At 30.9% G+C, this 22648-nt stretch overlaps 2 protein-coding genes across 5 annotated transcripts in view; one reads left to right on the top strand and one right to left on the bottom strand.

Moving 5' to 3' along the window:
* LOC143072891 (eukaryotic translation initiation factor 3 subunit A-like) overlaps positions 1-3431 on the bottom strand; it is a 52548-nt gene extending 49117 nt beyond the window's left edge. For all 3 annotated transcript variants that reach the window (XM_076248034.1, XM_076248035.1, XM_076248036.1), the window contains exon 1: positions 3286-3431. In XM_076248034.1, coding sequence (XP_076104149.1) covers positions 3286-3334 — 49 coding nt within the window. In that variant the 5' untranslated portion in view covers positions 3335-3431. The remainder of the gene's footprint in view (positions 1-3285) is intronic.
* Positions 3432-9122: 5691 nt separating this feature from the next.
* LOC143072890 (DENN domain-containing protein 10-like) lies at positions 9123-22304 on the top strand. 2 transcript variants are annotated; one of them, XM_076248032.1, is made up of 8 exons: positions 9123-9190; positions 12819-13015; positions 14116-14344; positions 15889-16006; positions 16919-17059; positions 17653-17720; positions 18846-18940; positions 21101-22304. In XM_076248032.1, exons 1-8 carry the CDS (start codon positions 9142-9144, stop codon positions 21272-21274), a joined length of 1071 nt encoding a protein of 356 aa, XP_076104147.1. In that variant the 5' UTR covers positions 9123-9141; the 3' UTR covers positions 21275-22304. The 2 variants fall into 2 exon arrangements, with proteins under 2 accessions (XP_076104147.1, XP_076104148.1); XM_076248033.1 differs by lacking the exons at positions 9123-9190; positions 12819-13015 and adding an exon at positions 13727-13938.
* Positions 22305-22648: the final 344 nt, after the last annotated feature.

Below are 22648 nucleotides of genomic sequence, written 5' to 3'. Positions count from 1 at the left end.
AGATATGAGCTGGTCAGTATGATATAGGCATTTGCTAAAAGTCACGTAAATAAGTTTCTATCTTTTATTCATTTCTAGAATCATATATTTTCATTTATATTCAAGATAAACAACAATTTAAACTAGTAATATACTTAAACTATAGATTTAAATGATATGACAAGAATCTATTCAGTATGATACATGTACAAAGTTATCTCTACACTCAAGAGATATTCATTAACTTATCTCTAAACTCAAGAGATATTTATTAACTTATCTCTACACTCAAGAGATAATATGTTGGTGTGTCAGAAAAATACATAAAAAGGCTGAGTCCTGCTATCTTAATAATAAAATAAATTACCCTAAGAGAAAATCCTAACTTGAAGTGAATTTAGTCAGAAGACCTCTTTCTGACATATTTATATATAGTTGTAACTGATACCTCACCAGTTACATAAAAAAAAATGTTTATTATTATTAGTTATATATTCAGAGCCTTTCCTGAATAACTAACAATGAAATACAGTTTATACCATACATAAACTGTATTGTTTATTATAATTTCCAGACCTTTAGGAAATTATCCCTTACTTGTCAAATGTTTTCCTATTTAATACTATTTATTACAAAAAGACAAACGTTAACAGTAAATATAAACTTCAATGAACAATTCCAATAATCCTAACTTTAAAAGATGAACTAGAAATAAAACTTCAAAAAGTCCGTTAAAATGAAATATTCCTTTTAAACTTTGAAAACGCTAACTTTACTATTTTCCTTTACAATTTAACCTTTAAATAAATGAAATTTGTAAGAAAAATTAACCGTTTTTACTGAAATAATTTACGAGCAAATAAAATACTAACTGTAAGAACCAAAAGTTTTAGCAGAACTGACGACCAAGCGTCGAAATTACGTCAATGTTGGATTGTTGGAAAGTTGGAAAGTTGGATTGTTGGATCGCGCGCTTGCCGTCCAACTAAATATTTACATTCTTAAATAAATTACAAAAATCATAATTATATACAATTTTAGTAACCTTTATATAATAAACAAAGTTTGCATGGTACTAAACAAGTTTCTATAGTAACTAAAAATACAACAATATATACAGCGCCACCGGAAGTCACAATACGTAAACAACATTGCGAAAAGTTATGTGTGTCACCGGCGGACCAAAATGACAAATATCAAGGATAGTGAGCATTAACATCTACAAAACATTGAAGACGTTTACTATAAATACTAAAAGGAATTACAAGGAGTATGTGAAAACAGTTGCCAACACGTAAAAATAGTGTTTTTATTGAACAATCGTCCCAAGTGACACATGGGTTCTACTGCGCATGTCAATACATTTCATTCATAAAATTCAAGCACAGGTGCGTGGAATTTACTACAGTTGCTTAAATTGGATTATCACAAAAATACAAGACATTTGGCTTCCAAAATCAACATATAATGACAGATAGATGTAATCATAGAATGCATAGATTTTACAATACAGAGAAGTTATGATTATCGATTTTTAATCAACTGAAAGTTAAAATTGGATTCAACCAAGCATGATGACCGCATGCCCTAATTTGCAGACGACACCTATTTGTGGATTATACAGTGGATTATTACTGTGAACTGGTAAATTATAACATGAACTTCAAATGGTTTAATCAAATATACAAATGACATTCAATTCAATATTTCTACAAGAATCATAATATTATAATTGTTCTAACTTTACTTTATTAAATGTTAATTAAAACTTATTTGCTTCAATTATCATATGTTCCAGACTACAAGTATTACAAGTAGTATAATACAAGTTATTTCACACAGTTACTGTTTCCTACATCATAACTTACATCAAAAATACAGAATATTAGACAGTATGCTTTATTAATACCAATTTAAAACATACATCAAAAATATCTTACGTCTATCACACGTCATAATAAAATACATGAAAATACATGTACCCTAGTCATTGTACTCTACATATATTTCAGTGTGAATACATTTAGTAATAGTAGCTAACCTGTTGTGTTGTTAGGGAGGCCATTGCCTAAGGAAAAGTTTAGAACAAGTTCCAATCTTTCCAAAAAAGCATTAGGAATAATTGTACTCTTGTAACCTTGGCTTAGTCCAAATAATTATGACGCCAAGAAGCAATATATATTTTTTTCTTTATTTCTTTAAGATGTCTGACATTGAAGGTGTCAAAGCAAAAATTTAAAATAGCCCTCCTAGACGTCATAATTATTTGGGACTAACACGGACAAACCTGGTCTACAATCATAAATGTGGGTCTCATTGGGGTCTAAGCATGATGCGGGATTGCTGATTTTTAGTATGCGTGACACGTGAAAATCTAATTATTGTGCCGTGAAAACGGGAAATGAAGTCTAAGGGGACATGGGAAATTACAAAAAAAAATGAAAATTGCTTAGGTACTTAGTGTAAGCGGGATACAGGAATCTGACAAAACAGTACTTCTGCTTCTGCCAGGTAATGGCCACAATCAACGGACTGATTATTCTGCCATGGTTTGGTGCGCATATTCGACCACCCCCCTCCCCCCAAAATTTTAGATATTTAATTCAGCTTTGTCATCGAGGCTTTAAAGGCCTCGACTGACGGTGCTGATACGACCCCAGGAGGAAGAGCGTTCCAATCCCGGATGGTTCTTGGGAAGAATGAGTGTTTCCGGTAATCACAGGATGCTGATGGTACTTGGAAGGATTTATCATGCATGTTTCGTGTCATTCTTTTCGGTGGTATTAGACGACCTTCCTTTGACATGGCCACTTTGTTGTTTTCTATTTTGTATAGCATTGTGAGTCTCGCTTCTTCCCTTCTTTGTTCTAGGGATGTCCATTTCAGATGTTGTAGCATCAAGTTAACGCTGGAGTGGTTATGATGCTTGTTAGATACATAGCGAGCTCCTCTTCTTTGTACCATCTCAAGTCTGTCAGTCTCTGTCTTAAGGTATGGATCCCATACTGGACTGGCAGTAAGTGGGACCCGGGATCAGAAACCCCAAAAATCATTTGTAAATGGAGCGGGAAAAATAATAAACTGAGAAGTACAAATGAAGTAATCGTATAATTTCATTATTTGTTGAAAACTTTTTTTTTGTTTTCTTGTTATATTAATCAATAGTTCTCTACCTTACAAGACCCTTAATGCAGACACAGCAGATAAATAGACTCGTAGTCGACGACATATGGCAATCATAATTTATCATTATTCGCAAATATTGAAACATCAAGTGAAGAAGAGTATTTGTTAAGGGGTTAGTACCATTAGCTCTTTTCAGAGCATTCTCTGGTCTTTGGAAATATGTTGGCATCTTTTCAGTTTATGTGCATAATGTATAAAACCGATAAAAATTTCTTAGGTCGCACTTCACTGTGTCTTCCCGGCCATGTGGAGTACAAAATGGCCGACCCATAAGATAAAGGGCACGATATAAATAACAAGAGATCATGGTACGTTCTTCTATAAAACTTTGACGGAAAACATGATAACCCCGTACGTAAATCCGTCTTTGTAATTTAATTTCGTCAATCGTTCTTTAAAATATGTGTCAATTATACTTTAAAGAGGTTGTATACTTTAGATCAGTTGAATCTGTCTATCTAACTCCACATTGTGTCTTCCGGCAGGTGCATGATCATGAAGCCCTTCGTTTTTATTTTACCAAAGTTATATTCATTTTTTTCAAGCGGCATAATTAAAATACATACCCTATACGGTCTAGGACGAACCGGACCATATATGTATTTGAACCTTATGGGTTAATTTTAGACAAACATTTTTTTTTATAGAATTTACAAATTAATATTATTACAATATTAGATGAATAAAGTGAAATATATCCGGCGTCAACTATAATTATAAAAATGTGTAATAGTAGTCTCAGACCCAACTTTAATCAATCGGGAAAGATCCTACCAACAACTGGTATCATTAGAGTAACAAAGCTACCTTATTCACTTTTTGCAGTAGTTTTCGACATGTTTTTATTATATTTTTTCATTGCATTCTCGTTGGATTTTTTTTTAATTTTTTTTTTTTTTTTTTTTTTTTTAGTTTTTGATCAGTATCTTTGACGATTTTGTAGTAAAGTTCCTAAATATTCTAAAAAAATCTTTCGATATAACGTTTACTTCTGGTAACTTCAATTTCAGTTAGCATAGTTTAATTTTATGTATTGCTGACATGCTAAATACAGGAGCTTAACAAATTAAATTAACGTGACTTAATTCTTTTATACAGTATAGTTAAATATTATTTTGTATTAATTAAACTTTTAAAATTAATTAGAGATTTCAGTTATGTTGATCTCTAATATACATTTTTTGTTTTTATATAGATAAGACCGTTGGTTTCCCCGTTTGAATGGTTTTACACTAGTCCTTTTTGAGGCCCTTTATAGCTTTCTGTTCGGTGTGAGCCAAGGCTCCGCGTTAAAGGCCGTACCTTGACCTATAACGCTTTACTTTTATAAATTGTTACTTAGATGGAGAGTTGTCTCGTTGGCACTCATACAACAACTTCCTATATCTATTTGAATACAAAACTTGACCATGCAATGACCTTGATTAAACTTAGCCGGACTGACCGTACGCGTACAGTACGACCGTGTGCGTATTTTGAAAACGGTCCAGACCGTACGCGTACGGTCCAAATACTCATTTGATATGGAACATATATAACTACAAGTATATTTTTGTTAAGATAAGGCATTGTCTCGTATAATTACAAATTTGTTTGGCATTAGCCAACTTATTTGGTTTAAGAGGTTGGTCAAGTAAATACAAATGTATATTGAAGATCATCTTGTCTGAAATCTTAGATTAATTCAAAAAGTTCGCCGATTGTAAATGGAATTAAAACTGAAAATTCTAACTATTAAGAAAAGTTACGTTAATTTAATATGTTCAAGCAATCTCCTCATAGGCGGATTTAGGGGGGGGGGCCGGGGGGCCCGGGCCCCCCCCTTTTTGGGAAAAAATTTGGTTGCTTATATAGGGAATCACTGAAGCGTGACTGGAGCGGGCCCCCTCTTAGGTCAGTCAGTGGGCCCCCACTTATGAAAATTTCTGGATCCGCCACTGCTCCTATATATAATGTGGGAAGAATTTATTTTTATATATTTAAAATTTTAATCAAAAATGCAAATGGAAAGGAATATGCATGAAGAGACAAATAAATGTATAAAACAAGTTGCTTTCTTAAAAAAAAGAAAAGCAATACATGAACCTAAGACCGCTGGCTGCCGGGTCACCAAAAGATTGTTGCTGAATTTGTGTTTGCTTTTGAATTGAAATAATTGACTGTGAATAGAAGAAGCCTGTTGAAAGTATATATTTACAGCTTCTATTTGCATAGCTATTTTAAAGCTCGACTATTTTATTTATCACTTGGGAATGTACATATTTTTTTCCCGATTATAACCCTTTGGCTATCCGAATTTCTACTAACCAGATGACTTATGCAAATTGCACAAACCTATCGCAATATTTTATGCACTGAGTTTGCTTTATAATCTGGAATTCAGGATGCATTTATCTTATCTATCATATCTTTATATTTTGTTTCTTTCATGAGTGCCTTTATATTCTCGACTCGTATTTGAAGCTGTCTTTACTCATGTTAGATGTTGTATGTGGTGAAACCTATGGCATGCAATTGATTGGGACCTCTTATGAAGAGACTTATTTTGGTCTCATAAAACATCTCAATCTTTAAGGATTTCCTGATTTTACTTAAATCAATTCAAACATTCTACAGGGAAGCTTAGTTTTGCCGAAGAATTTCTTAATTCAGAAGTTTATAAACCTGTGCACATTTTTAAAAAAATTATATAAAAAGGTATGTAGATATAAAAAAATACCAGAATTAAAACGATGTACGCCAGACACGAGTTAAGTCTACAAAAAAAGCATCAGTGACGCTCGAATGAAAAAAGTTAAAAGGCTAAATACATTTCAAAGTTAAGGAATCTATTCCTTGGGTAGACAATCCTTAGCTTTTCGAAAAGGTCAAAGTTTATAATAGGACAGTGACTCAAAAAAGAAACAAAAGAGAAACAACTCGAGGTTAGAATACCGTTAGTAATGATCGTGCTTGAAAGTCATATGTAAAGCTCTTTCTGCCGTGTCCTGAATTTAGATAACAAAAACGAAAATAAGCTTTCACGTGTGAATTTAATAGTATTGCATGCAAGTAGTATTTTAGCGCACGAAATAGTAAATAGAAAGCTCAGGAAAAGAATACGCATTTGCGTCATCACATATCTTAATCTAATAGTTGAATTCGAATGTCAAACGGCCTGCACTAAATGTTTTGACTCAGGATTCATTGACATTTTATCCGGAATTTGTGAGAACGCAAACCGATAGTGTGCTTTTGAAATGTGATCTATAATGTGAATGAATCAAGACGTGTAGGATAGTTGGTCAACACAATGAATACAATTTTCAAAACCGTATCATAGTACAAATATGTAGATGCTATAAGGTTAAACTATTAAAACAAACAAACAAAAATTGAATTAAAATTTTATAATAAACTAACGTTCCTGTCAGTAACTTTTTTTTCAAATTCTTTTGAATATATATAATATCAATAAACACGAATGTCAAGTATTTACGGATGGACATTTTATTTATCGAATGAATCTACTTTTAAATTCTAACATTCCACTATGTGAATATATTACTATACAAAATATAAGCAAAGACTTCTAAATCCATACTAAAACAGTATAAAATAATCAACATTATGGTTGTAATTAAATTTTGTTGTGATTATTGTAAATTATATTTTTACGGTTGTTGTGAGCTGCAAGGATTTAAAATCATGCTTTATGAATTGAAAACACACAAGTATTTTTATTCACGACCGTTTAAAATTTAAATAATTTAAATATTTAAATATTATAATTAAAAAATGGGCTAGAGTACTCAAGAAGGATTCAGATAGACAATTGAATAAATAATGTTTTTAATTGATTGGGTATTCGCTTTATTCCTTTATAAAAAAAAGTTTTATTCATCTTTAAATGAAAAAGTATTAATTTAAGATTTTGATAAATGCCTGTCTAAAATCAACCTACATGTTTTCATATATTTTCCTGACCATATGAGTATTTGGATGCGTATACATGTACGGTCGGCCGACCATACGCGTACGTACGGACCATATTAGTATACTCATACGGTCTATGACGAACTGGACCATGTATGAATTTGGACCATATTGGTTCATTTCAGACAAACATTTATCAAAATCTTTCGAATTTACAAATTAAAATTATTACAATTAGATTAATAACATGAAATATATCATCAACCCTCTTTCATAATCGAGGAAGAACCTATCAACAACTGGTATTATTACAGTAAAAAAGCTACCTAGCTTATCCATTCTTTGCGTTAGTTTTCGACACATTTTTATTATATTTTCTCGTTGTATTTTCAATGGACTTATTTAATAGTTTTTGTCCAGTATCTTTGACGGATTTTGTAGTAAAGTTCCTAAACATTCGAAAATCGTTTCTTCCAACATTATCTTTACTCAATCTGATATATAATAATTACTGGCAAACTAAATACACGGAGCTTAACGGTTAAATCAACGTGACTTTTTAAATAGTTAAAATAATAAGTTTTTATTTCATTTACAGTTAATCTTTTTAAAACCTATAAGGGGGTTTTCAGCTATGTTGATCTGTAATTTACATTTGTATCTAATAATCTTGACCAACATCTTAAATTAGGCAGACAGTCCAACCGTATGCGTATTTTGAAAATGTACGCATACGGTTCAGACCGTACGCGTTCGATCCAAATACTCGTATGGTCTGTAACATATACATGTGTATGGTCGAGCTCGTACTACACCGTACGAGTATAGTAAGGTCGGACCGTACACATATGAAATATATGCCAAACTGAATAAACAAATAAATAAATAAGCCAGGAATTTATACTGAATATAAAAACAAATCATTCAACCTTTTATTGATTAGAGAGAGGCCGAAGATACCAAAGGCGGGATATTCAAACTTCGATGATAAGTCGACGACCGTGAATTGCCAAAAAAATAAAATAAAAACGCAAAAACGACAGATATAGTGGCCAGTGTATGCCCATAATGCAGTGAAATGAACAGCACCTTGTTGGAAAAATTAATCTTGGTAACCCATATGGTATAAGGCTCAAACATTTCGTTCAACAGAAAACTAATTTGCCTTTCAGTCAAGACCTCTTTTAATACTTATATTCAAATGATATTTAGTTGGAAGACACACGTTATTCTTGCTTATCATACTAACATTTTTTTTAATATTCCCTTTGTCTTATAACTACACAATTCAGTTTATTAAGTAATAATTTATGAGATAGCCCTGGGAACAGTACATCTTACTATGTTCCTGGATAGCCTAAGCCGTAATTGTATTTTTTTAAACTAGCTGTCAAAATCATGTTCATCGATTTGACCCAAATTTTCATATTTATTTTAATAACTTAACACGCATAAATAATGCGTAATCCATCTCAAGTTAAGGGGACACATTGAAGTTCACATGAATACGGATTCAATCTGGTCGAACTATTCACTTGCAAGTGAGTAATTCATCATCGATGTTTTTAGCTTATTCTAACAAAATTGATCCATACTGGGGCCAGAAGCGAATTATCATTTCACTTTTTAACTTTCTTTAATGTTTGAAAAAAAAAATCTGTTTAAATGCATTCGCCAAAAACTTTATGTTGATTGCGCGGACGTCAGAGAAGACATCACATGAATACGTATATTTATACAATAAATAAATAAATAAAATAAATAATCTTTATTTCAAGAGGATGATCCCATTAGTTAAAACTAATCTTCCTGAGAGTCCTCAAAATAATAATAACATATTTATATTTATATATTTGATTACTATACAAATCCTTGTCTCCGCAAAGTATGGTAGCCAGAAAAAGAAAAACATACCATTCTATGTATAACTTAACTTTGCAATAAAATAATATATTACTTTGTAAGTTACTACATATTTTTACTGATTTTCTTCCTATAACTGAAAACCATAAAAATATTAACTCCGAAACTAGAGACAGGGAATGTCACGTGATTAACAAAATGTCTGCGCCCATGAATTTCATTTCCAGTAAATCAGCTGGCCTAATTGGTAAAACATTGCTTAATTCTCACTTGGAGCGAGTTAAATTAAGTCAGATTATAGTTTCTAATACTTATGTGCAGATAATGTTCAACAGAACTAGCAAAAAAAACTGTATTCACGATTTAGATTCATCACATAAATCATACAAATTATACACCTACAAATCGCTATTTATTCCATTCCGGATAAGTTCTAAAGTTACGCAACTTTTTTGTATCCAATTGAATCTGAGATCCTGTTTAAACAATGCACCATGAATGATACTTTTTAATGAGACATGAAAGTTTGTATGTATGTTCTGGTAAAATCCTCTGATATCCGAGGAACCCCTTAAGAGCTGTGAGGTTACAGTGGAATCCATGTACACTCCCTATCAGGATTAATGGAGATGTAATTTGGTTTGTGAGAATAAAGATATATATTAGTGTTGTCAACGGTTACCGGTTAATCGGTCGAACTACTGAATACCGAATACCAAAAACGTTAACCGGTTAACCGGACTTTTTTCAATTTTGACAGATTTGATATAAATTTGTATTGAAATCATTAAATAGTTAGGTTTTATTTAAAAATTGTCGTCTTGGTAATTAATTTGACAGATCAATTGTCCAGTAAATTGATTGCTATTGTTAATCCTATACACATAAAATTAATTAGAACTTGTCTCTCAGCTCAGGGCAGGATCTTAAAGAAACATAATTAGTATACATGTTTTTTTTTAACAGTAACTTTAAATCAGTAAGCGATTAAATTTTACGATTTACTTCATTATTTCGTTTCTGATCTAATATAATGTAAACCTTCACCTAAATGTACAACCTCCGTCGCGCAAGGCTTAATCTTACTTTAAAAGAAATGCTAACTAAAAAATTGTGAAATGCAAACCAATGTGAATGTACTCAATTTATAAAGGTTGTCAAATTGACACTCATGCCACATGTTATATCTATGTGTAGGGTACTATTGATAAGGCTTTCAAGCACCAACTAAAACTACCGGTTAACCGGTTAATCGGTCGAACGATTATCCGAGTAACCGGTTAGGCAAAAGTGTACGATTTGACAACACTAATATATATATACTAACATAGTTACAATGTTCAATATCTACAAGGACAATCCCCAACCCAACACCAGGGAATGTTAGGACACCGGGCAGTATCTGTTATTATTGTTGAGGAAGCCGAAATACTCTGAGAGAACCACCAGGCCACTCAACGGAAACAGAAAACCAGAGATATCAGCAGATTAATCTCCAGATCAAATTCAGGAGCAACTTTGACCAACCGAGGCGCCCAAAGTACCCATTCTAGTTTAAACTCCGGTCTGGGTACCAGACATGTGTGTGAGAGGGTGGAAATTATCCATTTAATGTACTGATATTTTTAGCACCCCCAAACTCGGGACTTTCAGCACTGTAGTCATCAGTCTTAACCACTAGACCAAGAACTCACATGCTTAAACAATCGTAAATACTTTTTTTACTATAATTAGAGTTTCATAAAAATGAATCACATTCTGTCAAAGTTTCCTGAAGATCGCTTTCTTAATTTTTTCCTGGAATTATTACTGGTGAGCTTTGTTTTTTGCCTGTTGACCCAAACAGGAAGTTGTTTGAATGACAGTTATTTCCGGATTGGACTAAATAGCGTTAAGGTGTATTGGTTTTCTTGATGAATTGTTTGACATTTTTCATCCTGTGCCCTGTTATAGTTTGCTATACAGTATGCACAATGGGTCTGCTCATTGTTGAATGCTATGCTGTTACCTATAGTTTCTAAACTTCTACTTCATTTGGTCGCTGGTGGAGAGTTATTTCATTGGAAATCATACCATATCTATTTATTTTTCACTTTTCATCATTACCTATGGCTATATGTATATCTTTGTTATGGAAACTTTGACTGCAGATTAACCACATAGAAGTACAAATGAAGTAGAAGTACCATTATAAAGACATATAATACAAATTTTTATACGACCGCAAAAATTAAAAAAAAAATTGGTCGTATATTGGTACATTTGTATGTTGTCGTCAGCGTCGTCCGAAGACGGATGGTATATTGATAATAACTTTAGTATAAGTCAATAGAAATCAATAAAATTTTAACATAAGGTGTACAACCACTAAAGGAAGGTTGGGATTGATTTTGGGGGTTTGGTCCCAACAGTTTAAGAACAAGGGGCGGGCCCAAAAGGGGTCAAAATAAGTATTTTTCAAGTTTTGGGACAATAAATTGTGTGTAAGTTTATGGATCTTTCTGAAATTGTACCACAAGGTTCCATTCCAAAAATGGAAGGTTGGGATTAATTTTGGTGGTTGGCTCAAACTGTTTAGGAATTAGGGGCCAAAAAGGGACCAAAAACAATACTTTTCTAATACTTTGTATAAATTGCTTATTTCTTGACCAATTTCAATGGGGTTTTATTCTTAATTCTTGGCGTTCTTAAATATGCTGAATCTGACCTTGTATTAAGATTTTGGAATTTGGTCTCCGTTTTTAAATTGGTCCACATGAGGTCCACAATTAAACTTTGTTTGATCAAAAATTAAATTATTGAGGTTCTTTGATATGCTGAATCTAACCGTGTATTTAGATTTTTAATTTTGGGTCCCGTTTTCAAATTGGTCTACATTATGTCCCAAAGGGTCCAAAATAAAAGTTAGTTTGATTTTAACAAAAATTGAATTCTTGGGATTCATTGATTATGCTATATATGCTGAATCTAAACATGTACATGTATTTAGATTTTTGATAATGAACCCAGTTTTCAAGTTGGTCCAAATTGGGGTCCAAAATTTAACTTTGTTTGATTTCTACAAAAATTGAATGTATGGGATGCTTTGGTATGCTATATCTAAATGTAACCGTTTATTTAGATTTTTGGACCCTGTTATCAAATTGGTCCACATTGAGGTCAAAAGGGTTCAAAATTTAATTTTGTTTTCATCAAAAATTGAATTCTTGGGATTCTTTGATATGCTGAATCAATCCATGACCATATGTATTTAGATTTTGGATATTGGACCATAATAGGTAAATTAAAAAAATTTAAGTTCATCAGACTACATTCATTCTGTGTCAGAACACTATGCTGTGTCAACTATTTAATCACAATCCAAATTCAGAGCTGTATCAAGCTTGAATGTTGTGTCCATACTTGCCCCAACTGTTCAGGGTTCGACCTCTGCTGTCGTATAAAGCTGTGCCCTGCGGAGCATCTGGTTTTACTTAATTAGATGTTGCCATTACATTTTCATCATAGTATATAATGGTAGCTAGTATTTCTGTCCATTCTATAAGTCCATTCCATTCATTTGACATATTTGCTTCTAAATTATACACAGAGACACAAATTTATTGGACTAAACTGTAATGAATGTACTGCAGTTTTGAAATTGCAAGTGATCATTGTTTACTGAGTTTGTTACTTTACAAGTTGACACAATGGATTTCATTGCTGCATATTCAAAGATGTTGGCATGTAATATTTGATAGTACATAGATGACACACTTTATAATGACTTTTTATGTTTATCTAATGTAATAATATGTGTTGTTTGACATGCAGACTTTAAGTAAAGCTTTTGATTTGATTTATGTTGTTACATTACTGCATTACTTTTATTTTAGAACGAGACACAAATGGAGATGTTTTATGGACCTGGTCCTATCCAAATGTTTCAGAAGAAGAAAGAAACTTTTTTCTTCAGAAGAGTCAGTTGACCATGACTACAGATGGGATAATTCCTTTCATATATAGTCAATGGAAAAGAAATTGGTATTACATAAAGACATATCAAGTGACAGAGGAGGATCATCTATCAAGAGTTTGTAGTATACATACATGTATACTGTGGATTCATTATTATAAATTTTGTTGGATACCAATTTTGTGGATTTTGTGGTTACCTTGGAACCACATATTTCAATGTCCAACAAATTCCAAATTTTATATATAGGAAAGTATGCAGACTTTGGCAAAGCCACGAAATCAAATATTCACAGAAATGGAAGTTTTCCTTAATCAACGAAATTTGGTACCCATGAAATTTAAATGAATCCACAGTACTTAGTTTAAAACAAGTCTGAGTCCAATGTCAGAATAGATAACAAAAAAAACTTATCAACATGACAATGATACATAAATGAAGTCCCAAAAAAAATACATGTTAAAATTTATTAATTTGCTTTATTAATACATTTCAAAGAAATTTTTCTATATCTAGTTAACTGATGATATATATAAAATTGAGAAAGGAAATGGGGAATGTGTCAAAGCGACAACAACCTGACCATAGAGCAGACAACAGCCAAAGGCCACCAATGGGTCTTCAATAGAGCAAGAAACTCCCGCACCCGTAGGTGTCCTTCAGCTGGCCCCTTAAAAAATATGTATACTAGTACAGTGATAATGGACGTTATACTAAACTCCAAATTATACACAAGAAACTAAAATTAAAAATCATACAAGACAAACAAAGGCCAGAGGCTCCTGACTTGGGACAGGTGCAAAATTGCGGGGGGTTCATCCATATACCATTAAATATACTCTTGATATGGGTTTTGCTCATTATTGAAGCCTATATGATGACATATGTACATGTATGTTTACTTCTACGTCATTTGGTCTGTGGTGGAGAGTGGTCTCAATTTGCAATCATAATTCTATATTTTATATCTCCATGAATGATGATGATGTATGTTCAGCAGCAAGTAACCAATTGATCAATAACTGTTTCAAGATTTTCTGGTAAGATTTGATTTAATTTAAATTAATATAACATTTACCCTGCTAAATTCTCTTTAAACTGATAAGCACAATATTCTTTTTTTAAAATGATCAATATAACAAATATGTGCAAAATTTGCAACAGAGTCGTACTTTCTCCTTGTATGATAAAAGTTTTAATTTTCCATATTTTTTTAGGTAACACATTTTTCACTAGTCCTGGTGACAAAAGACTTCAATCCTGAAAAATATGAAGTACTCTGTAAGATTTTATGCATGAAATACAGAAAAACAGGAAATCCAGCATCGATGTTAGAGTTATACTTACATGTTTTAACAAGGGGATCATGTGCAACTGATGAAAATGGTCGATTTTCTGTTCGAGATTTTGATGTAAAAAGAGCTTTTATCAATTCAAAAATAAAAGGTATAGTTCATAAGATAAGATAAGATAAGATAATTTTATTAACCAATCATGGTGCCCAAAATTTGAGCTATACAATCAAATGAATAACAAAATAAAGAACAGTAAATGATTAGACTTATCAGAATGATTAAAGTACATTTAAACTAAAAACATGAATACACATTCACAAAAGGTAACATGATTATAAACCATGTTATTGACAAAACATAAAGTTGTTTTGGGTGCCACTGTGACATGGAGAAATTTCATAATTTTATAGTCCTTGGTCTATGGGAGACAACTCCTGATCAATTTTATTACATATATATTTATAAAAAAAATCTCTACCTTTTCAAACTACATTGATATTTTTTAAGAGTTTCTTTTGTTCTTCAAAAAGTGAGTGCAATAAACTAGATAAGACTAAAGTTTGAAATATCAAATGAATCTGCAGATGAAAGTATCCAAACAAATTTCATTTCATCAGATAACCTTGTTAAAATTTTGAATTTAGAATTTTAATAAGACAGATGTTGAGATCTAGTGTCTTTTAGAACAGGACATTTTAAAAGAAAATGTAGTTTGTCTTTAACTATGTTCTTACATAGCTTGCATTTTCTGTCTTCAGCTTTTATACCAATATACATCCCTCTTTCGATTTCAAGCTGTATATATATACATTTTTTTAGTTCATTTGTATTTATGTTTTATACAGGATGATCTTGCAAATAAATACTATTTTAGATCAGCACGCCTTAACAAAGTAGAGTCGAAATAGTAATATTTTGATGAAGCAGATAGATATAAGTTTAAAGTATTAAAACACAGGTTAATAGTAAAAATATACTTTGAAAATACTATTATTTTTTTTATTGAGTAAATTATATTTTTTAAATAATTAAGATGACATTTTTTGTTTTGTCATCTGAAAAACTATCATACAATTTCAGTGTCTGATAGGTTTGGAAGGGTAGATTTTTAGTTTTTGTAAGCATCTTCTATTAAATTTCTTAAACATAGAATAACTGGTGCACCTTGTACATCCACATTCTCACCATGCAATATCAATCATGATCTCGCAGTATTATTGAATCTGTGACCAAATTTATATGGATGCATACTTTAATTATCAATGAGAAAAAGACAGGATATTGGTTGGATGTATACATGGTATATGGGAAAATTTATAGAAAATAGTAGTAATACTTATGTACCTATTTCTTTTCTTGACAATTGATGTAAGGGTTTCATTGGTGAGCTATAGAGTTTACATCTTATCACAATATTTTACAACTACAAGTATAAGCTTTAAAGTAGTGTTACCTTTTTATTAAGTAGCTGCATATTTTTTTGAAGAAACAATTTTTCTGTGTGATTGATATGGCTGACACAGATTTTATCTTTTTACATATAGTAAAGTCTGATTGTTTTTTAATTATCCTTTCCAGAATTTATGGTTAGTGATTTTTATTTGATTGATTCTATTTTTATTTTTTTTATTTTTTTTATAATATTTTTTTATTTTTGAGTAATCACATATTGATAACAGATTTTCTGATTTACAGACATAGTAGCCACATTTGGATTAGAAACAATACTCATATATACAGCATTATTATTAAAGAAAAGAATAGCTGTCTATTATCCTCAGAACCAGTTAGAAGATTTATTACAGTTTATTAGGTACTATTTCATTAGAAATTACATTAATAAAAGAAGATGTAGGTGTTCATAAATGAGACAGCAACCAAGCAATGCAAAAATAATTCCTCACAATTCTTCTGATGTCAACATAATGTCTTCTACAATAGACAAAATGTTCTATACAGTATGTCTCTGTGAAGTCAAGAATGGCCTATTTAATCAAAACAGTTAGGTATGAAGAGTTAATCATATTGTGAAATTTTTCTGTCATCACATATTCTTTTAGTTTACATGTGAGCTGCGTCGGATAGAAATCGACCTTATGCTAATCAACATCTATACATCTTTCAACCTATTTCGGTTTTGAAAAAAAAATAAACGGAAAGTCTGGGACTGTCTGCATATTGAATTGTTAATCAAATGCTACAAAACGGAACAAACTTCATCTTTTATTGCATTGTATTTTGTATATGAATGTTCCAAAATCAATCAGATTTTAATACATGTACTTATTTACGTACACTTGCATAAGGTCGATGTCTATCCGATGCAGCTTGTGTATTATTTTATGATAGGGTCAGTTTATTGGGGACCACTATAGCTTATCAGTGTTTGTTCTGAAGAAAAGCTTATTTGTTATTTGGGCATATTTGCTGTTTGTTGTGAGCCAATGCTCTGTATTGAAGACAGTACTTTGACCTATTATGGTTTACTTTTACATGTTGTGACTTGGACAAAGAGTTGTCTCATTGGCACTCATACCACATCTTCCTTTATCTATAATACATCTATGTGACTGTTCATCATTTAGTCTCTAGGTTGTGCTTTTTGTCTCGATTTTTGGAAATGTTTTAATTTTTAGTTTTTGCAAGGTAGTAATATCATTTTTTTATTAAATCATGGTCAAAACCAGGACAAATGTATACACTTTTTTTTTCATTATCATTTTAGATCCTTGCCTGCCTTTGTATGGCATAGACAGAATTGGGATATAGCCTATCCTTATGTAGAGCTTGATTCTACAGAATTAGAAGATTTATCACAGAAACATAGTTTTGTAGCAGGTTTTACAGATGCTTCTATAGAAGGAAGGTAATTTGATAATATATAATATATAGTTGATAAATAATTATTTTAGCTTGTCTAGTGGAGCAAAATTTAACCTAAAGTCAATAGCAGAGTATGATTTCTTAAATACTTTGATCTTGCTTTAGATAACTGTGAGCATTCTCTGATATCATATAATTATTTTGGTGTGAACAGATTAAGATTAATAGCCTAAAGTACGATGTTAACCCTGCTTCCATGTTTATGTTCATATCCCAAGTCATCAATGGTTGTTTGAAGTCTAAACTGAATGCTTTTATTTTCTTTGAGAGTTCAGAATAGGTAGCAAATTTAAAGTCTAAATGAATTTCAAGATTATGAGCAATTTTTAAAGGCTTAACCTTATCTCTTGTTTACTTTGATATTTTGTGCTGAAAGTCTTTATTTTTTTCTGTTGTTAGTTTGCAGTCTCATTAATGTATACCTGATAACTCCAACAGAAGTTTTCATGTATTAATATTGACTATTTCAAAGACCATAAAAATTAAAGTTTGATTTTTTCCCCCTTCATATGGAATAGTTATAAAGCTCCCATAAGAAATCAAGTTTTTAACAGTTTATTATTTATTTGCTTTCAGAACCGATTTATATGATATATTTGTTAATCCTTCGACCAGCCAGATAACTACAGCCACTCATGCCAAAGGTATATATGCATATTTTACAAACTTTGTTTACAGCCTGATGAAACCATAAAAAATATTAAAACCTTTTCCATTCAATCTAAATTGCATATGAAACTACAGAGACATGTTTTGTATTGAAGTTGATCAGGGTTTCCGCTGGCGGTCGCCATTTGCGAAAAAATAATTATTATGGCGATTAAAATAAGTCATTGGCGAAAGAATTTGGCGAAAGAGATATATATACGATTTATTTTCAGCCATCTTGTTTATTTACATTTTTTCGGGTTTCTCGGATTTTACCTCATCAGACAATATACTTGGAATTCACCTTGAACTCATTTGATTTTGACAGAAAATCAATAATCAGCTGATTGCTTTTTGTGATATTGACAACAAAGGACTAAAGGTGTTGATTATATTGTTTGACAAAATGATATGGTTAAATGGCGTCCTTCACATGTCACAAAAGGATCATTTATTAACTACTTTGCGACGCACCTGTTCAAAGCAAGCCTTTGACGTCTCCTCTCCTTCTTTAAATAATAATCCAGAAAAGAAAACTGTTGGTATGATGAAAAAAATGTAAAAGCAAGAAAAATCTCCGATTTAAAACTTTATCCTTTGACTTTGCTATAGATAATTGATTTTTTTTAAAGAGTACTTTAAAGTTGTTTGTGTGACACGACATGTTTCAAGCGTAATTATACGTCTCAACTTTTTCATTTACGATGGTCTAGACTAAAAGAAAACTGTCGTTATGAAGAAATCTTTTCAAAAAAATTGGGAACAACCCCTCGAAAGGGAGTAACCTTTCAATTTATACCTACACCTTAAATGATGGATCAATTCCTAGTGATAAAAGCTTTTGTTTTGTTGTAAAAACCACTTCATAGACAAAAAGGGCACCTATTTTTCTTTTGAAGAAACTTTCCCAAAGAACTGTACATCTTTCTTGTATTATATGGTCAAAACATGTCCAAGAATTTTGTTATATTATGGGACTGATATCTTCTTTATTGCTCAGGTGAACCAGATATAAGTTAAGATGACTTTACCCCAGAATTTACATAATCATACCACATCTCCTTATTTTATTACTAAATGTATGATCAGTGGGTCTTGACTTGTCAACTTATATTTTACAGAATCATTTGCAATGGGAAAGCTACACAAAGATACAGCTATGTTTATGGTACAGTGTGCTGAAAAAGAAGATGTTACAGATGAACAACTAATTAAGGTGGGTTTAGAAAAGAACAATGTCTTGCAAAAAATTCCAGTAGGGGAATAACTTGTAAGTGTATGAATCTCTCTGACCACACGTTTCCATAAAACAAAGCGAATGCTGGGATTGAGTTTGGGGGTAATTGCCCCAAACATGCAGGAATTAGGGGGACATATTAGGACCACATTTATTTTGTGTCAGAAACCTATATTATTTCAAAAATTTGATTACAATCCAAATTCAGACAGTATCAAGCTTGAATATTGTGTCCAAATTTGCCCCAGCTGTTCAGGTTCATGTTACTTAAAATCATAGTTTTTACAAATTCAACCATTCAAGTTTATAACAAGGGAAATTGTTTCGACAGCGTTTTAATTTATGGTGGAATGGTACCCATGAAATGAAGAAGAATTTTATCATCTCATTTATAAAGATAAATCCACAGTATCAAAAACAATTTGGAATACTGCAAGCAAAATTATGTCAAGGTAGCCTACTTTTCATGCAATACTATATTTGTTCAGTTTTGCAGATTCAAGTTGACATTTGTTTGATTGCTTAGTTTGTGTAGACAAGGGGATATTTCATTCTTATTCTAACAGGAAAAAAAGATTTATTGGAAGCAACAATCTTATTTAAATACTGTTCTAGCTACACTTATACTGATCCGACAATGCTCCATGTTACTTTCTGTTTTAAAGATCTTTCGGAATCCTCTCATTTTTTCATAATGATACGAACCTTCAAAAATTTGTAGGCAAAACTTTCATTGGCTCTTGTAATAATTTCCAGAACAGGAAGAGGAATGTGGTATTTTCAGTTCCTTTTTTTTAAGCTAAGCCTTGACACAGGATCTATAGTTCAATTAGATTGCTGTAGAAATTTCATATGTTATACAACTTAAGGGGCTCGAGGGTATTAATCCGTTTATTTTTTAATAAGATTTTGCTATTTTTTTCTATTAATGAACTTTATCATATACTCTATAGGAAAAAAAGTTAAAAAATGGGGTCAAAGTTCATTTAAGTTCACAATCTGACTGCGCAAGAAGCATGCATTTTTGTTAAGGTACTTTTTTCTGTTGAACTAATAGAAGAAATAAAAAAAGAACTAAATTACCAAAATTGCTTAAATTAAAGAGTTGTTTAGTGTTAGTAAAGGTTATTTGAAAAAAGCATAAAAAATATAGGTGACTGATGAGTTAAAAAAAAAATCAATTTTAATGCCAAAAAATGGCATTTTTGGATCAAAGGGAGATAATTTAGAGCTTTTCAATGATACAAACATTTTAATAGTCATCTGGGACCAAAACTTGATTTTTGTTCCATATCATTAAGTAACGACTAATAGTATAATAAATAAAATTTGTAATGAAAAAAAAAAATGTTTAAAATTTTGCTGAAATTTTTGAACCCTCGAGCCACCACAAGAAGAAATATGGAGCAAAGATAAGTGAAGTCTTAGAAAATGAGAAAAATATTAAAAGAATTGAATGAAAGGTATATAAACAAAATTAATAATTGTCAAGAATTGGAAATGATAACCAGTAGCATAAAATTCTGAATACAAAAAGAATGCAAGCAAAAAGTAAAATCACAAAAATACTGAACTTAGAGGAAAATCTAATTGGAAAGTCCATAATCACATGGCAAAATCAAATAACAAAACACATCAGAAACGAATGGACAAGAACTGTCATATTCCTGACTTGGTACAGGCATTTTCAAATGTAGAAAATGGTGGATTAAACCTGGTTGTATAGTGCTAAACCTCTCCCTTTGATGACAGTCTCATCAAATTCTGTTATATTTACAATGATGCATGAACTAAACAGACAATAATAAATAAAATATTCAAAATATGGGTACAGCAGTCATCATCGTGTAACAATTTTAAAAGGAACAATTTAACAGAACACAAAAACATCTATCTACAAAAGTAACCATGTTTATTAGTTTAATGGATACTCTTACCTCCCCTTGCTAGGATAAACTTTGGTAGAACATGTTGAAATGATCAAATTCATGGTTTTATGTTTTCTTTAACCTTAATATTTGTAATCAGAGTACTTACTATAATATTAAATTGACAGAGGATTAATATTATCAGCAATTTTTATTGTTATTTCTTTCAAATAAAGGTGTATATTTCCAGATTTTCCATTTTCTATTTCAGGAAATAGCTTCCAAAACCAGAGAATTAATCAACAACTTAAAATCCTTATCAGTGACAGGGGAAGATAATAAACAATACATAACAATAGAAGTATTAAGAGAAAGAAAGATGACTCCAGCCACGGAAAATTTTCTTTTCAGTTTAGCAGCTTGTGAAGGACTGGTGCAAATGTGAATAGCTTTTGGTAACAAAATACCCAAATGGTGTCAAAAATTGTGAAATACTAAATGTATAAACACTCTTCCATGTGTATACAAATGTAGTGTATATTGTTCCAACTACCAGGTATACAAGTATTTTAGTTTTTAAAAGACTGTTATAATGAATGGAATGTTATATATGATTGATTCTAAATTAAAGTTAGAATTTTGAAATATGTTTCCTTATATTCCAATACTGAATTAAGGTTTTATATCGGAAAAAGTATTTTTTGCGACATTATAATGATACGTATTGGAAAAGATGTATATTTCCACTGATTTTATCATTAGCTAATTGAAAATAAGTATATGGACTCCAATTTTTTAAAATTGTCATTTGACTTTATTATGTTGGAAGATTATTAATTTGTACTAATTTTTAAATAAAAAAAATCACCTTTGAATTGTTTTTTGAATAAGATAAATATACAGCAAAAATGCAGTGTTTTTCTTCGAAAATCATGTAATCTAATTAATATGATTTTTTTTTTCAAGAACTGTTACACAGTTTAAAAGCAAAGTTATATAAAGAAGATATCCAAATATCTTTGCAAAATATTTATCTTTTGAAACTACAAGATTGGATATATCTGTGCAGAAGATAAAAAAAATTAAAAAAGAAAAGAAAATTTGAGTAAATTTTTACACAATTTATCTCTGAAAGTATCACATACAGGTATTTTTATTACAATTTAGAAAATTAAAAAAAATGAAAATATAGCTTCTTTACAAGTTGAGACCATTGGCCTATAGTATGAAAACTGTATTGTATGCAAGATACTTTAATAACATTGTATTGTATTACCTGTAGATAAAACTATTTAACCACCTCAATTTATGTATGTTATTGTTATAAAAATTATTACTAATATAAATTGTTAAAAGTAAATATGTAAAAAAAATATCATTATTTATATATGTTATTTATGCATGTGTCTTTTATGAAAAATTAAAATTATGCATCATAAAATATTATTGAATTAAAATTGCACGTTTTAAATTAATTTTGAGTTATTCAAAAAAAAATTATATTATTCCTTCAAATATCTACAAATATTTTTATTTTATTAAAGAGTATAAATGTGGTACATATGTCATTAAGCAATCTTAAATAATTGAACAATTTGTTTGTTTCCACTTGACGGAGTCAAATAGCTAGACATAGGTAACTGTTCCTGGCATCAGCGATGGCGGCAGTGTCAACACATTGTATTAGTTTGTGATAATGTCTAGTTTATGGTGAACCACTCGTATAATGTTGACAAATTTTATTTCAGTGTAGTTTGTTTGGCCCTGCCCCCTCAGTCATGGTCTATTGTCTTAGAAACTTTTCCTAGTTTACATGTGT

This window comes from Mytilus galloprovincialis, chromosome 4, assembly GCF_965363235.1.
Source record: "Mytilus galloprovincialis chromosome 4, xbMytGall1.hap1.1, whole genome shotgun sequence".
NCBI lineage: Eukaryota > Metazoa > Mollusca > Bivalvia > Mytilida > Mytilidae > Mytilus > Mytilus galloprovincialis.
Note: the sequence above shows the minus strand (reverse complement) of the source record. Positions and strands in the feature narration are given on the sequence as shown.

What these genes read in the sequence shown, in the direction of transcription:
- LOC143072890 (XM_076248032.1), top strand. Translation starts at nt 9,142, where the DNA reads ATGTCTGCGCCCATGAATTTCATTTCCAGTAAATCAGCTGGCCTAATT. An exon ending in TAAATCAGCTGGCCTAATTG is followed by an intron (nt 9,191 to 12,818) that starts GTAAAACATTGC and finishes CTTTTATTTTAG; the next exon opens with AACGAGACACAAATGGAGAT. An exon ending in AGGAGGATCATCTATCAAGA is followed by an intron (nt 13,016 to 14,115) that starts GTTTGTAGTATA and finishes ATATTTTTTTAG; the next exon opens with GTAACACATTTTTCACTAGT.